The 15,241-nt window shown below is 39.4% G+C and overlaps 1 protein-coding gene across 14 annotated transcripts in view; it reads right to left on the reverse strand.

The window, feature by feature from the left end:
• Positions 1-218: 218 nt before the first annotated feature.
• The window catches only part of stac (C2 and C2B_Munc13-like domain-containing protein staccato), a 29,819-nt gene continuing 14,796 nt past the window's right edge, over positions 219-15,241 (reverse strand). For 3 of the 14 annotated variants that reach the window (XM_019845701.1, XM_011156750.3, XM_011156751.3), the window contains exons 2-18: positions 13,112-13,355; positions 7,089-7,253; positions 6,817-6,995; positions 6,592-6,636; positions 6,354-6,513; positions 5,731-6,254; positions 5,484-5,633; positions 5,263-5,400; positions 4,056-4,247; positions 3,677-3,971; positions 3,192-3,550; positions 2,867-3,056; positions 2,473-2,779; positions 1,996-2,076; positions 1,420-1,543; positions 1,110-1,303; positions 219-874 (exon numbers count right to left, since the gene is read on the reverse strand). In XM_019845701.1, coding sequence (XP_019701260.1) covers positions 780-874; positions 1,110-1,303; positions 1,420-1,543; positions 1,996-2,076; positions 2,473-2,779; positions 2,867-3,056; positions 3,192-3,550; positions 3,677-3,971; positions 4,056-4,247; positions 5,263-5,400; positions 5,484-5,633; positions 5,731-6,254; positions 6,354-6,513; positions 6,592-6,636; positions 6,817-6,995; positions 7,089-7,253; positions 13,112-13,355 — 3,442 coding nt within the window. In that variant the 3' untranslated portion in view covers positions 219-779. Of the gene's footprint in view, positions 875-1,109; positions 1,304-1,419; positions 1,544-1,995; positions 2,077-2,472; positions 2,780-2,866; positions 3,057-3,191; positions 3,551-3,676; positions 3,972-4,055; positions 4,248-5,262; positions 5,401-5,483; positions 5,634-5,730; positions 6,255-6,353; positions 6,514-6,591; positions 6,637-6,816; positions 6,996-7,088; positions 7,254-7,755; positions 7,836-7,897; positions 8,860-10,649; positions 10,668-10,764; positions 11,373-12,032; positions 12,469-13,111; positions 13,356-13,838; positions 13,995-14,358; positions 14,569-15,241 lie in introns of those variants that run through there. The other 11 variants (XM_025298423.1, XM_025298422.1, XM_025298427.1 and 8 more) reach the window with 11 other exon arrangements.

The following is a 15,241-nucleotide window of genomic DNA, read 5'->3' on the forward strand; positions in this document are numbered from 1 at the left end:
GTATTCTAAAACTCTGGGATATTTAAAATAAGTAGATATGTATTTTTCATAGAATTAAAAGACATAAAATATATAAAATGACAGAATATAAAAATAAAGTTTGATATTAATTTTATAATAGATGATAGTAAATCGTTAAATATTTTTCAAAATTTACGTTTGGTCATAGTTTAATAAAAAAAATGCATAACAATATTAATAATAATAGATTAATCGTATCGTCTGTAATTTTATCATACTAATATTATTGGGCTCTATATACATGCTCTACTTATCGAAGATAACAATATTAGGTACACTAAACTTGTAATACATATCGCAGCATAAGTTTGTCAAAAATATATATGTTATATATATATATATATAACATGGCCGCTCAACTTGTATCTATAATAAATACAAACATCGCTCGCGTAAGTAGCACTTACTCAGCCTTAGAATCCATTTGCCGTTTAAAGTTTCGAAATGCGGTATACACTTTGTGATTTTGTCAAAAGTATAAAAAAGAAACAGAAAACAATCATAACTATATATATATATATACACAGTCTTAAACACTCGCGAGGATTGTGCTATAAAGTTTATATTAATAGCGCGACAGCTCTGAAACACATTTCTTAAAGAAAATATTTACAGCGTCTTCGTAAGGCAATGCTGGTGTATTAAGATTGAAACAGTTCGTATAGTCTGAGTTGCTTGAATTTGAACATATTTTGCATTGTATACTTTCGAAAGTTGTCCAAGTGTCCATGTAAATCCACGTCGAAGCTGCACATGGATCATTTGGAGTTCGCTTTGGTATTAAGTCTTGAAATGAAGTCCATCGCTTGATTGTCTCCCTTGCGATGTTCCAACGCGCGAATTACATCCGTACCTTGAAAATTTGCACATATATTTAATATGGAGTTAATGCATGGCAAATATAAACAAATTACGAACACGTCGAACGTCTTATTTCAAGTTGGAGAAATTAAGTGCAGCATTATTGTCATCAAAGCCGAAGTAATTTAGTCATTCAGTTATTGTAAGATGCAAGCTATCGTTGTTTGCAAAATATAAATATTGGATAGAATCTCATTTATTAATTTACATTATTAAAAAATACGTACTTTTCTTGGTTGGACGGGAAAGTTTTAAGTGAACTTGTTCCAAGGATTCGAAGCCAGTTTCTGGCTCAGTGTCAGAAATCTCGTTAAATGATAGGAAAGCTTCAGCCATGAATCTTGCACGAAGGAAATCTTTGTCCTTGACCTCAAATGACACTATAGCGTCCTCTGTCGCTCTTTGTTCCGGAGTAAGAGTACTGAAAACGTTAGAGAATATTTTTGGTGAATATTCTACACTTTATTCTACATTTTGTTTACTATTTGTATGTAATATCTTCGATATGAAATAATAACAATCAAAATTCTTACTAACATGTTGAATGTTTCGTCAAAAAGGGGGAACAGCGTTTCTTTCTGCACGTGCGTCTTCGGCAGCTTGATTTCGACGAATTTTTCTTCGGGTAATAGCCTTATTTTCACGTAAGAGTCGCATTTGCCTGAAAAACGAACATAGTGAAGTTGTATCTTAGACAATGGATTCAGATATTCGAAGAAACCCAGTGAAACTATTCATGCACGGTGAAGGTGATTGTCATTGTCGGCGCGCAATCTATTCTTATCGATGAGGTTCTCTAAGAACGTGAGAACTTAATTACACGACGCTCCCGACAATTTACGACGTGTAAAAATCATTCGCTAATAACTTTAAAGAACCTCACAAGACAAGATTACAGCTTATCGACGTAAACAATACTCAGTGCCAATATTTGATTCTTTCGAAGACCAGGAAGACCATTGTGTTTGCTAAAGGCTATTTTTCTACTCGTATGAAATGTCAGTGCAAATCCGTGCCATGCATCTCCAAAATGCTGTTTCCGCGAGGGCAGGCAATTTGATAGATAATTATATAATAATGATGTGGAAGAACTTTACATTCGCTTTTACATACTTGTCTTCCCTTCTTTCAGTCTTTGTTTAGATTTTGAGTGCAGTTTACGCTCGAGAGTAGACAGCTTGCCTATAAAATTGCCTACAAATCGAAAAAAAATATCATTCCTCCTTTCCGACTCCGCGGTCATTTGCACCGAGGACAACTGAATATATCGAGATCCTTAAAATTTTAACTCGTTCTCGCGCAAATGAAAGAAAGATCCACAGATTTTTGCTCGCAGCCTGAATTGTAAGTTTATTTAGAATTATTTAATCTCCGTTTGTATCGCCAAATATCCCATATTCCGTTTGTTACATAATTTTCTCTTTGTAACCGTGAAAGTTATTTCGAGTTTATTCAACCGAGTAAACTTCCGGCTCTTTGCTGCAGATGTTCCTTCTAGTCTCAAATATTTTCGCGATAAATTTTGTACCATGTACGTATAAATGTGTAAAATTTTCACACTCTCTCACGAAAACATGTTGTCTCGCTTACCATTACTGTCCATACAATGAAGATTCCTGGCGTTCAGAATTTGTATGTTCAAGGTGTTGTCAATGAAGTGAGCTTTGACGGTGATAAGACCGTACATGGGTTCTTCCATTTCCTTCTGTTCTTCGATGCGCTCTTGATGGTAACGATGAATAAGCTGGGCGGTTTCAAGCCCGTGCAATTTTAGGAGACTCTCGATTTTCTCCAGCACTTGCACGTTCGCAGTCTCGTCGGCGCCAAAGTTGAAGAACCGTATAAGCGTGTGAAGGGTGCGATGCAAATTGGAGTAGAATGCTGGCGGTCGTCGTTTCTGTTAGCGAGAAAATTATTCCGTTGGAAATACTGGAGCTCGCTTCGCGAGAAATGGGAAGTGCGCACTTGTATTTCTGGCAAGTACCTCTAAATTGTTGTTGACTAGCTCGTACAGCGTCTGCGACATGATCTCCCAAATCACAAGGAGAACTCTATTAAAGTTATCCTCGTTGAGATTGTCATGCAAAGTGGTTAGATTGCTGTCTAAATACTGCAGTAGGCGATCCATGGCGTTGCTGGTCGTATCGATTAATTCGGCGCCCTCCACGAGGTATCTAGAAGTGCAAATTAATTTCTCAATAACTTAAAAATTTTGATTAAACAAAGGATTGTACATGTGTTATTCCGAGTTACGCGCAAAGATTATTCTTTTATTAAGAGATACGAATTTCTCTTCGCACCCCATTTACCTGCTCATCGCTGGAGCCATTTTGTTAGCTACCACTTCCAACAACTCTATGATCTTATTCCTCACAGTATCCGCAGCATTGTCGATGATAAGCTGAAGAGTCTGTCGGCAACGATCGGCCTCGTTTTGGGTTTTAACTTCTCCTAGAGCTTTTATGATATTTTGCAATCCCAGATCATTGGCTAACGGTGCTATCGACGTTCTGATGTAATCGATATTGTTAATGGCGAAGCACCAAGCTGTCGATATTGTGAATTTTTTCTCGTAAACGCTGCTCTGCGAAAGTTGCTCTAGTTCTGTCGTTATTTCCGCTTTTACCGCCATCTTGTCGGCGTACGCGATGGAACACTTACAAATGTCCTGCAAAGTAATCTTATTGTAAATTGCATAAAAGATGAGAGTTGCAAAGTTTTACATATCGGCATCGATTTATCGCAACAATGGCAACAATGATCAACAATATTATAGAAAGATCCCGAAACTCACGTCAATAATTTTTGCTATAAAAGTGTAGGATCCTTCAACGTCGGGCCAAGCTAATTGCGTCCAAAACACTTTGATCTGGTAGAAAATGGTTAACGTATCTACAGCGCTCGAGCTGTATTGCACGCTACTGTCAACCGCTTGCAAGGTATCGAATTCAACAGCCCTGTCGATGCGTTTGAGCGCTTTGTATACCGCAATGTCCAACCAGTGCCCGACACCGCCTCGGAACCAGTCGTAGTAATTTTGTATCTTCATGTCCTGTAGCTGCCCTTCGGCACAAAGTACCTGACCGACGCTATAAATCAGGTAGTTTGAATGTTAGACACGAGTCGCTCGAAGCTGCATCAATATTCTGGCTCTCACTGGAATTGTAACTCACATTGCGTATCTTTGAAGCGCAAGGTAAAGCTCAAACAATGTTGTGCCCAAGCCTAATTCCGCATCAGCGTTGCTATCGATTTCGATCCGCTTCAGTCTGCTGCACACATCTTCTATGATGATCGTGCACATGTCGCTGATTCTCTTTTCGTACGCGATATATAGCAATCTTGCGTACGGAACATTGACTTTCCTAATTTAATAATAACATTAAATATATTACTGAATATACATATATACACTACTCGAAACAATTAGGGGAGCGCTTTAAAACTCGTAGATTTTGATGGTTTTTAAGAAGCCATATTTCAGCTTGGGGAGGTCGTAGAACAATGTTCGAGGGCGCATTTTAACGGGTGAAGCCTCGACTTTAAAGAGGAGGCTAAGGTTTCATTATTCGTCTCATCGAACTGTTTCTCTTGCGAGGCTCAGACCGAGCAACCTCCCCGTAGTGCACATCGGATAATCGGTGAATGCCGGCGGTGTTGCTAAAAATCTTGCAAAATGCAGGGGTGACTTTGAAATGCGATAACTCGGCTCCGAGGTATGATGGAACAATGCTCCTTGCGGCGTTTTAAAGGGGAAGTCTCCCACTTCAAAGCGAGAGTAGAGCCATTTTTATTTCCATCCCTGCTTTATTCGTGTATGGCTACAAAGTCATGAAGTTTTCACAATTTTTTCACGACCTGATTTTAGGTCTCACAAGAAAAACAGTTCGATGAGACGAATAATGAAACCTTAGCCTTTTAAAAATCGAAGCTTCACCCGTTAAAATGAGCCCTGGAACATTGTTCTACGACTTCCCCAAGCTGAAATATGGCTTCTTAAAAACCATCAAATTTTGCAAGTTTTAAAGCGCTCCCCTAGTTGTTTTGAGTAGTACATATATATATATATATATATATAGGGCGTTCCATTTTAAAAATAGAGAGAAACGTCTCAGGCAAAAGTTATTTGATTTGAAGGGGGACATAAAACAGCGATATCATTTTGTTTACAGATGACGCCGTTTTCGAGATATTCACTGAGCATCGCTTTTCTTAAATGGAAACCTAAATTTTTTATTAGATTATCTTTTCCTACCAATTAATTCGAACAACCTTTGTCTGAAATATTTTTTATTTGCCCAATACTTTTTGAGATATTTGCCAGCGGCAATTGAAATGGGACACCTTTATCAAGTATATTATCAAGAGAGATCAACTTACTTTATAAATAGTTTGTCATAATTATCCATGGCCTTTTGTAAATCAGCTCTAACAAGCTGTATCACTTTATGATGATACCTAAGCGCGTCTTCGTCCGACTCAGATTCAGGTGAATTATTGTTTAGTATGTGTTCGAACCTTCAACATATATCAAGACGGACATATCAAGATAAACCGAAGCATTCAAGACGTATTAAATTCACAAGTTTCTCCTCGCTTACCATTCGGCGCAGCCTTGCGTAATCGTACATTCCAAACTTTGAAGTACGTCTATCTTCGAACCGTTAGGTTCTGGGAACCAAGAGTACATCTTGGCCGGAAAGAGGTCAACGTCCTCAGGAACTTTCAGAGAAGATATGGATGATAATATCCTGAGATATAAAATATAATGGCAGCATTAATAAAACCGCATCGATTGTGAATTCTGCGCTTTAAGGTTATCGAAATGGCAATATTGTGAAAAATTACCCTAAAATAGCGGATAACTGTGTCATGGCGTTCTTGTCTCCCAAGATCAGTCTTCGAATTTTCCGCACGCTATTTAGACATGAATACAGAACTTTTTTGGTGGCATCCCAGAAGAGTCTGATTTCGTCAGCGGAGAACAGTCCGCTGTCCATCGGCCTGAGCAAGTCGATCACGAGCTTGTTAAAAACCATAAAACTTAGCGGATGTTCCTGATGAATTCTGGCATATTCGACCCATTGCGCCAGAGCGAGATTTCTGGCTAACAGGCCGCGTTGTGCGCTGTGTTGAAGAATGAGAGCCTCGGCTGGTCCCGACCAACGACCGCACCAACAGTACTTCTCGATCTTCTCCGTCTCAATTTCATGAAGTAGCAGCACTCTCAGCAGATGCCGGTGTTCCTGTGCAGCCACTTGCGCATTATGCTCCGCACTGAAGGCCAGTCGAAGCTTGACGACGCCTCGGCGTTTGGTCTTGTTCTTCTTCTCGAGAGCGTACCACATAGTATGCCCTGTCGTCGGTATATCCTGAAAATAAATGATTACAATGTAAAAATCTATTCCATGGAAATCGCAAATATATTTCAAGTATTTCCCCAAATTTAAATATCATAACTGATATTTTACCTTCAATGGTATCCTACATTTACCAATGAATTCATTGTTGTGACTACCGGTCGTAGCTGTTACTGCGATTTCTTTGGCTAATTTGACCAAGCCACGAACACCCTTTACGTCCTTGACTTTGCTCATTTTTTCAGGAACAGTTTCAGCAGCGTCGAAATCCCTGACAGCGTAAAATAGGTTGCGTCAGTTATCGTCAAGTAATACATTATAATGTACACGCTAAATATATGTCACTTACCACACCTCAAGGCACAGGACGTCATTTTCAGGATCTTCCAAAGGCCTGAATAATAAATAAAGAAATACATAAGGAGATGAAGGAATCACGAAGCTCATATAACGTTCTTGAAAACTTTAGAACAGCTGCAAAAGTCAGCGTGAGTTTAACGATAACGCTACATATTAAGATTACGATAATAAACTTTAGCTCTTTCGCAAATACGAAGAGAAAAGTTTCACTCACAATTCAAAGTGCTCCTCCCATATTGGACTGAGAGTGCACGTTTTCACTGCCGTGTTGTACCTTCTGGTCGGTGCCGATTCCAAATAAAGAGCGCAAAAAGGATCACTTTTACCGTTCGAGTCTTTGGAAACTAACTCTTTGGCTTCGATCACTTCGATGTTGAGGCGCAATTCTGGCGGCTAGACGTGAACAACAAATCGCTTTTAGACGCATATATACGATAAAGTGATGCCAGTTAATGATGCTCCAAAAGTTATTACAGAGTTAGTTACCTCGAGATTTCGAGTTTCCTCCAACACTCTCTCGTGCGTCTCGTCGTCGACTTTGAAAGCACTTTGCAGATGATTCAGAAGAGTTTCTTGACTACACTCGTTGGACACATCGAAGCCAATTTGATGTTGGGCCATACGCACCAGAGCGGTGTAAAGTTCTTCGATCTATAAATAATACATATCAAGCGTAACATTAATTGCACAACTTTGCCGAAAGTATACGTGCACAACAACACGATACTTTTTATCAATTGATAATTGACATTAATGACCGGTTAATATTTTGTGTATGTCGGGTTACTGAACACTAAATGCTTTTAATTGGCATATTTGCTGATCACTTGCACGATACAACCGGCGCGACATAATAATACAACTTGTCAACAATACGACGCGGTACTGTTGCCTTTTCTTTTGTTAAAAGCGTCGAAAAAATTGTCGAGTCGGCGTGCAAAGTCTTTAGTCTGAATATTCGAGGGTGTTTCATCCAGATTGTACACAAATAAGATGTACCTCCGACTCTGAATTTTGAGAGAGCTCACAGAAAAGAAATTAATAAATTAATAAGCTAAAAGATGTTACCAAAGAAATACAAGATAGCGAGTGCTGATGAACGAAATAAATAGAAGCGAGAAAATAGGAGCATGAAAATTTGAAACAGACTAACCGAATTTTCCGTAGAAATGGCAATACTTGCATCAGCTGTGAATCACACGACGACTTGTCAATTACTATTTTTTTACATATTCTCCACGTACTAATCGCGCGCGTGATTGCGATCGTCCGGGATGATCGCCGACCGAACTCACCGTCATGGCTTGAAGGAGCGCAATGTTCCTACGTTCAATTTCAGCTTTCGGAATCCCGCAAAACGTATTCCTCATTCGATTGAGGGTGGCCGCCCCTATGGACGGATTTGTGCTCACCATGTTTAATCTCATACAGTTTTCATACACGGTGTCATTCGCTCCCGAATCCGAGCAACGCTTGCGAACGTCGCGGCAGATCGTCGCGCAGTCACGACGCCGCGCACATTTGGAATTTTCCGATTTTTCTACAGTTTCCTCGCGACACGCGTTATTCACGTTCGACACACTTTTCATCACACATCCCAATTAAAGCGCAATTGCTCTTCCTAGCACGCGACACTCTTGGGCACTTTTCTCAAGTGTTCCGTCTCGGGCAGTCCCAACGACGATGACGGACAATAGATCTAGAGAAGAGGAATCTAGAGCGGTATGACAATGACCCGCGGAGAGAAGACAGAAGATCGTGTTGTTAACAACGAACAATGACGTTCACGCACCAGCAGTCCCGCGGTCTTAAGCAGACGTCGAACTTGTTCGCGCCATCACCTTCGGTCCTCGCCTGAGGACAAAGAATCACGCGGATGACTTTGACGGATTTACTCTTGATGGACAACAGTTGAGATCACTGCGTTTGCAGGAGATTATTTTTCGAAAGCGTTTTACACTCTACCGATGACACCGGCGCGGCGGCGAGACGGAACGAGGGATAGAAAGAGAAGAAGAGAGGGACTCGCGATTCGCCGCGCATGCGATCGGCGAATTTCATCGCTGCATAAACGAACTTTGTCAACCGACGATGAACTCCTACGATGGCCACGACCTTTCTTATCGACTCGTCGCATTTCGATAGCGTTAATGCATAATCAGCAGCCGTCGATCGCGCATAAATCGTAACTCGCTGAATTTATTCCTATCAGTGATGACATAAGCGTGCAGTTTTCATTATCAAATCAGAATAAAACCGTGGTCATTAGCAAAGCGTATATTGTAATATTGTAATAGACATGATTTTATTTATATATATATATATATATATATATATATAGCTCGCGCGCAGAATATAAAATTTTGTTTATCCGCGAACACACACTCGTGTCGAGCGTGTTGAAATAAGTTGGAATTGATTAGCGACATATTGTCAATATATTTTACTGAAATCATTGACGTAACTGTTTTCTCTTTTTATATTTGGCGTATTCGGTTGCGCGCGCAACGGAAGGTCTTTTTAATTTATAATGAAGGTTAGGAAGTCAACGATTATGCACGTGTGTGATAAGACGAGAATTAGGACACAACCTTTAGTATCATGCCCACTGGCAAATAGAGTTGGCAAGCGCAATTGACTCTGACAGTGAGATTCAGTTTGTATTACATTTCATGGTTTGAACCAATGCCGTTGGTTGGTGCATCGTGTTTCCTCGAGCACGAGCAAAACGCACAGATATTACGAAACGTTCAACATGTGCTAACAACAGTTCTGCGCTACTTTCCACTACGTCGCAAATCTCCTCTGCGGTGGTAGTTTTTTTTTTCTTTTTCCTTTTTCTGCGGCACGAGATGCAAACTGCGTGCGTTATAATTAATTGTTGGAAAAAGCGTGGAAACCAGCGGCGAATCTGGACAGGAGGAGAATTGTGTTATATCCCGTTTAGAGTGACCCACGAGGCAAGTGCAACCACAATGCGTTCATACGTTCGTACAATTGTGTCCAATGAAAGTTGATATACCGGCAATTAGCTCATTGGCCACCAAGGCGCATCGAGACACCCGTTGTATGATAAGCGGGACGTGTGAATGTATGAACACGTTTTCGTCCTTCGTGTCTCCCGCGTTCCCGTCTAATTTTCGTAGGAATTATGCAATTCCGAGCCGGTCCAACTCTACGCCTACTCTAATACCGATTCTATTTTTCGACGAGGATGAGTCCGTTTATTAAGAAATACGCCGATTATTTGGTGTAGCGCTACGTCATCGCGATCACCTCTTCTTGCCGTGTCAATGTGGCTGTACGATTTATAGCGTGTCATGATTTATAAAGTCTTCACAGATGTACAGATGGGCAGATGCGTTACGAAGATTTATTCGGCATCTGACGAGGAATGTAATACCAACATCTAAGACTTAATTACCGACAAAGGATTAAGTAGTCTTAATAGCCAAAGACTATATATAAGATGCATGAGAGCATAAATGTTTATACACGTTATATAATAACGCGTACGCGATAAAATTGCTCCTAAGGAGATGGAGGACTCATAAATATTATATGCACGACTTTAATAATTATTTCAATTGTACGTAGTACAATCGGTACAATTGCTACGAGTTGAAGCGGTATTTATATTTAGTTCGGCTGTGGCCGTCGAAAGTGCGTGACATTACCATTCGTGACGATTCGATACGTTTTTAAACTACGTCTCTGACAATTTGCCAGTTTTTCGAGAAGCTATTGGACGAGACAGAAGAAAACGACGAAACCCAGTTTTCCAAGTAGCGACTTATTTTTATAATTTAGCAAATACCGCAAGCCCAAATTAAGTTGTGCAAATTTTCAGAAAATTACGTCCTCGGATTACGAGTATTCTATATATATATATAATTTAATGTATGAATTATATATGTACGGTTACATCAAATCAACATTGTTCGATTATTTCTTTTATTTTTCGCACATATGTACTTGCAGCTTTTGTCAAATTGTCCCAGTTTTGTGTTACAAATTAATTCTAATCTTTTTATTTGAGATACTGACGTTGATTATTCGTAATGTTAAGATAAACTGCATTCATTGCTGTGTAAAATATTATTATAACGAAGAAATGCTAGGAATTTTTTGTCGACAGGATTAATTCAGTCGTGTTTGTAACCTTTGCATTTGCTAGCAATTCACATTCACAATAATCACAGGATCACAACACTCAACAAGTCCAACTCTATTTCATCAAAGTGTGCTCGATGTACACATTCCTCGCGAAGGTCCGAATTCACCGAACATCTCATGCATTGAGACCAAACATTTCAAACGTCGACGAGAAGTGTTTGCAATTCTTCACTGATCAACAGAACGATTCATTAATCGTACAGGGAGATATGCGAAGAAATGCACCGCGTTTTATCGTTTCGGAAACCACCTGCAACTCGCAAGTAGGTTGCAAGGATATCTAATTGAAGAACAATTAACGACGAAACTAGAGAAAATGGATCAGGATAACCAGCGCAAGACAGCAAGACAGGAGCTTGACGGAGGCGAGCACTATACTGCCAGGAATAGATGGACCGACGGATCAGAGTCGTCGTACGTCGACTAGATGACTTCGTGGTGGTGTTACGTTGTACATTTGCTAACGCACGAACACGTGGATCTCATTTCAGATTGAGTTTAACTGCTCGATTGAGCGTAGAGTATAACACCCCGGCGTACGAAGGGTGTACGCACGGGTGATATAATTATACCGTATTGTCCATGTTTCAGATGGGCAAACTGTGATCGTACACCACACGTGAATCATCACGCGGCGCAAGGACTTCAAAGTGAAATCGTCTCATGAGCGTAAATCTCGATCTCTTTTGTAATTTATTGGAGCCGCATTTGCTTCGTTTCGTTAACCGCTCACGGTAACACACGTTAATTTTACAAAAGCAGTTACAAAGCATGAAACAAAGTTTATTTCCGGCCGTTGAATTCTGGGATCTTACATCCCTCTTGATTTTTTCATTAAAATATTTATCTCGCTGACGTAAAATCTATATCGCGCGATTGTTTACTACGTTTTAATGCGATGACGATCATCCTAAGTCAAAGTTCAGCTTTAAACTTCTTTGAATGAACGGCTGATTCTCGAGTCAATAAAAATCTATTGGGACACTTTATCGAGCAGAAGATTACACGTGGAATAAATTATGAAAAGAGATGAAGGAACATATTGATCGCGGTGTAATAATAAGTTTCTCGCAAGCAAATTGTTGATGAGATTTATGGATTATGAATAACGAATTACTGTGCAATATTTGTGTGCAAATCGAATATAATACGTGTGTGCTTGATCAATATACGGACTTACAACAGAATATCGTGCAAGTGACTTGACGTGCCAGCAAAATGCTCAACCAATTCCACAATCAATCGTAGACTTACGCATTTTTCTTCGGTTTTAGAAAAAAGTGGTTCGTCAAATCTGATCAACCGCATTATTTCATATTGAAAGAAACAATCACAATGATGAGATTAAAATCGTCGAAAGTAATCATGGCAGTGTTTCGAGTGTTCGAGGCAACGCAGGGAGACGTCTAACTTCGACTACCCTTCGCACCGGCCTGAGACCTTTGGGAAAATCAATATCACTGCCGTTACCATCGCGTAGCAGACAACATGCGACAACATATAGAAAATATGAGGTTTCGATCCAATGAGTCAGGGGAGCATAAATGATAAACATTCATCATAACTGCACGAGGATCATTATCATATTTTAACGGCCGGAAATAAACTTTGTTTCATGCATAACTAAGCTTTTGTAAATCAATCATCTCACTCATATATTCATGGATTTGATAGAGCAACAATCATCGTCGCCTCTAAAATTGATAACTTTGTCAGATTTTCATTTCTAAAAGGATTGTTTTGTTATAACCTTTCTTACTGGTTAATAATAACAAATAATTTCTGTCCGATCTTTTCGCCCGCGTTTGCATGTCTTACAAATATAAATTGTGTCGATACAAGTCGGTGAGATAAATTTCTCCGTAATTTCGCTCTAAGAGAGTTGATGCAATTATCAAGCGCAAGCAGTCTCCCATGTCGGCGTGTCTGTTTCAAATTACGCGCGGTGTAAGTAAGACGCGTTATTTAAGGTTCTTCCGAATTGTACACGGCTATTTCGATCTTGAACAGACCACTTCTTATCTATCTATTGACGTAGGCGCAAGATGCGGTATGAAACTACTCGAGGTATATTTTCAGACAACACTCTGCATACTGTTAACGCGTGAGAATTCATTCTCTCGTCGTAAATATGTCAAACTATGCGATGAAACAAACCGTACTGAACTAAAAGTCTCAGCACGAAGTGGGATAACATCGTTTGTCGAAAAGAAAAAAAAAAAAAAAGAGAACAAACATTTCCATCAAGATTATAAGACTGGTTACGCATTCGAAATATAGAATTATGGTGATAATAATTTAGAATGATGACGCTGTAAAAATTCAATACTCACGTTTAAGCCCATCGAATCGGCCACGAAATTTCGGGCGTGCTCATTTTCATCTCTGTCGCTGTCGGTTTCCATCAAGGCTTCGGTTGGCTCGTCGATGCTGTCTTCCTCGCTCAAGGTGTCTTCCTCTTCTTGCGTTTCATCCCTCTTTTTAGGGAGCGGGCCCTCTGCCTGCTCTTGTGCGCGAACTCTTTCTGCCAGTAGAGTGCCGAGATTCTCGAAGAAACCGCCATCTGATTCTTGTATCCTAAAAACATATATTACTTTAGATTACCAATGGATCTTTTTTAATGAAACTTTCAAACATTTCTTTTAACATCTACCATAAAATTCTGCATTTCATGAACATTTTATACAAAAAAAGAAATTCCTTTATATCCTTTATATCGAGTTTTAAGGTACCTTATCTTATCTTATCTTATCTTATCTTATCCTATTATTATATCTTTTAAGTGCAATGAAATGAATTTAAAAGAAACGAACGAAAATACATACACTGCTATACTTAAAACTAAATATTCGTCCAGTGTGTTTTAACAAAATGTCTATGCAATATTCTATTACTATACAGTGCGCAATTTAATTAAAAGCTAAATATATAAAGCGTGCATACGTATTGCATAATAGGCCTACAACATAGGTGTAACATGGTATTACTACTCGTACAAAATGAAGCTCGTACAAGATAAATCAGGTACATGCATACGCTCACGAAATACATTTTTTTCACCTTTTATTAATAAAATTGAATGCAGCAAATTTCCAATAAGCTCTCCCTACGGTCATTTCTATCTCCTCAGGCTTTTGTGACATTCGTACAGCGGCTATTAGATAGTATGGATGCTTCTCGTCCAGTTTTTCGAAGTGTGCCATTTCGTTTTTAGTCCTTCAGCAAAAACACAAGACGTCTTTGCGTAAAAAATTACGCGAAAGAAACCACGCGGCGTAGTCGAGCGAAATATTCTCGTCGCTTACTGCTATCCCCGATTTTTATTTTTAACCACCATTTGAGCTTTAAGCTTTGCTAAATTCCACTTTTGAAGGTAATGTGAGTATAGATTCACATAACTCGTCATTTTAGAAGCTTGTTTGGAACATATTTAGAAATCAAGCGAAGGAGGAAAAATAAGATCAAGCTACATATAAAATTAAAATTAATACAAGCCACGTAGACAAGAGCAATGTTTCAAATTCGAAAACGTAATAATATGATAAAAACTCAAATATATCCTTTGTATGGATGTACGCACTATTCAACTGCACTTTGATAATAAACCTCTGTTGCGATGCACAATGATGACAGCAAATATCACTCCGAGTGAAAGTCTTCATGCAATTTGACGTTCAGGAATCAGTTTGAATGGCTGTAGCTCGACAACGCGTCTCACGTGGGCTCACGTACATTCTCAACAGACTAGCTCGTTTTCTCGAAATCACCAAGTTCTCTTTCGACCTATATGTTCTTCTTTCGTCAGCTTCGTACACACTGATTGTCTCAGTTTTAGAATACGGTCATATAAACCGGAACTTAATTGCTTTCCTCTTACGCAGACGGAATCCTACACGCGTGGTGAGTTGCCTGAAATTCCCACGATCGCGAGATATGCGGTCTTGCGTTCGTTACGTATTACGTCCGCGAAATTAGATTGGCTCGCGTCAAGCCTCAAGTTGTGGTTTTCGATGCTGATAACACACCAACAGGCTGGTCTCCGTCTCTTTGCAAACTGGGTAAGGACTCGGCTAGGTGACAGGTAGAAGACTGGCAAGGTAGGAGGTACCAGGACGTATTCGCAACCCGTTACACCAATAATATCCATAGGCGTAAGTAGGATTTTTTGTTGAACATTTATGACGAACGCTTCGAGTGAGTCTCTTGCTGCGTAAAACTCTAGTTCGCTTTTATCTTATTAAATTGAGTCGAGGAAAATATAAAAAATCGTAGGATGATCAATCGAGTTTAAGAAAAGAACTGATCTTAGACCAGTTACCAAATTTGCACCTTTAATTTTGCACTTTATTACTGCAATGAATCGACGGTTTGCGTGTACATATAATTTGGCCAATTATGGATAATTGATCTTGTGGGAAGGAGATTTCTGAGGTAGTTAAAGCAGGTGGAATTCTAACGATTCT

This window comes from Harpegnathos saltator, unplaced genomic scaffold (assembly GCF_003227715.2).
Source record: "Harpegnathos saltator strain DR-91 unplaced genomic scaffold, Hsal_v8.6 scaffold219, whole genome shotgun sequence".
In the NCBI taxonomy this organism is placed as follows: domain Eukaryota; kingdom Metazoa; phylum Arthropoda; class Insecta; order Hymenoptera; family Formicidae; genus Harpegnathos; species Harpegnathos saltator.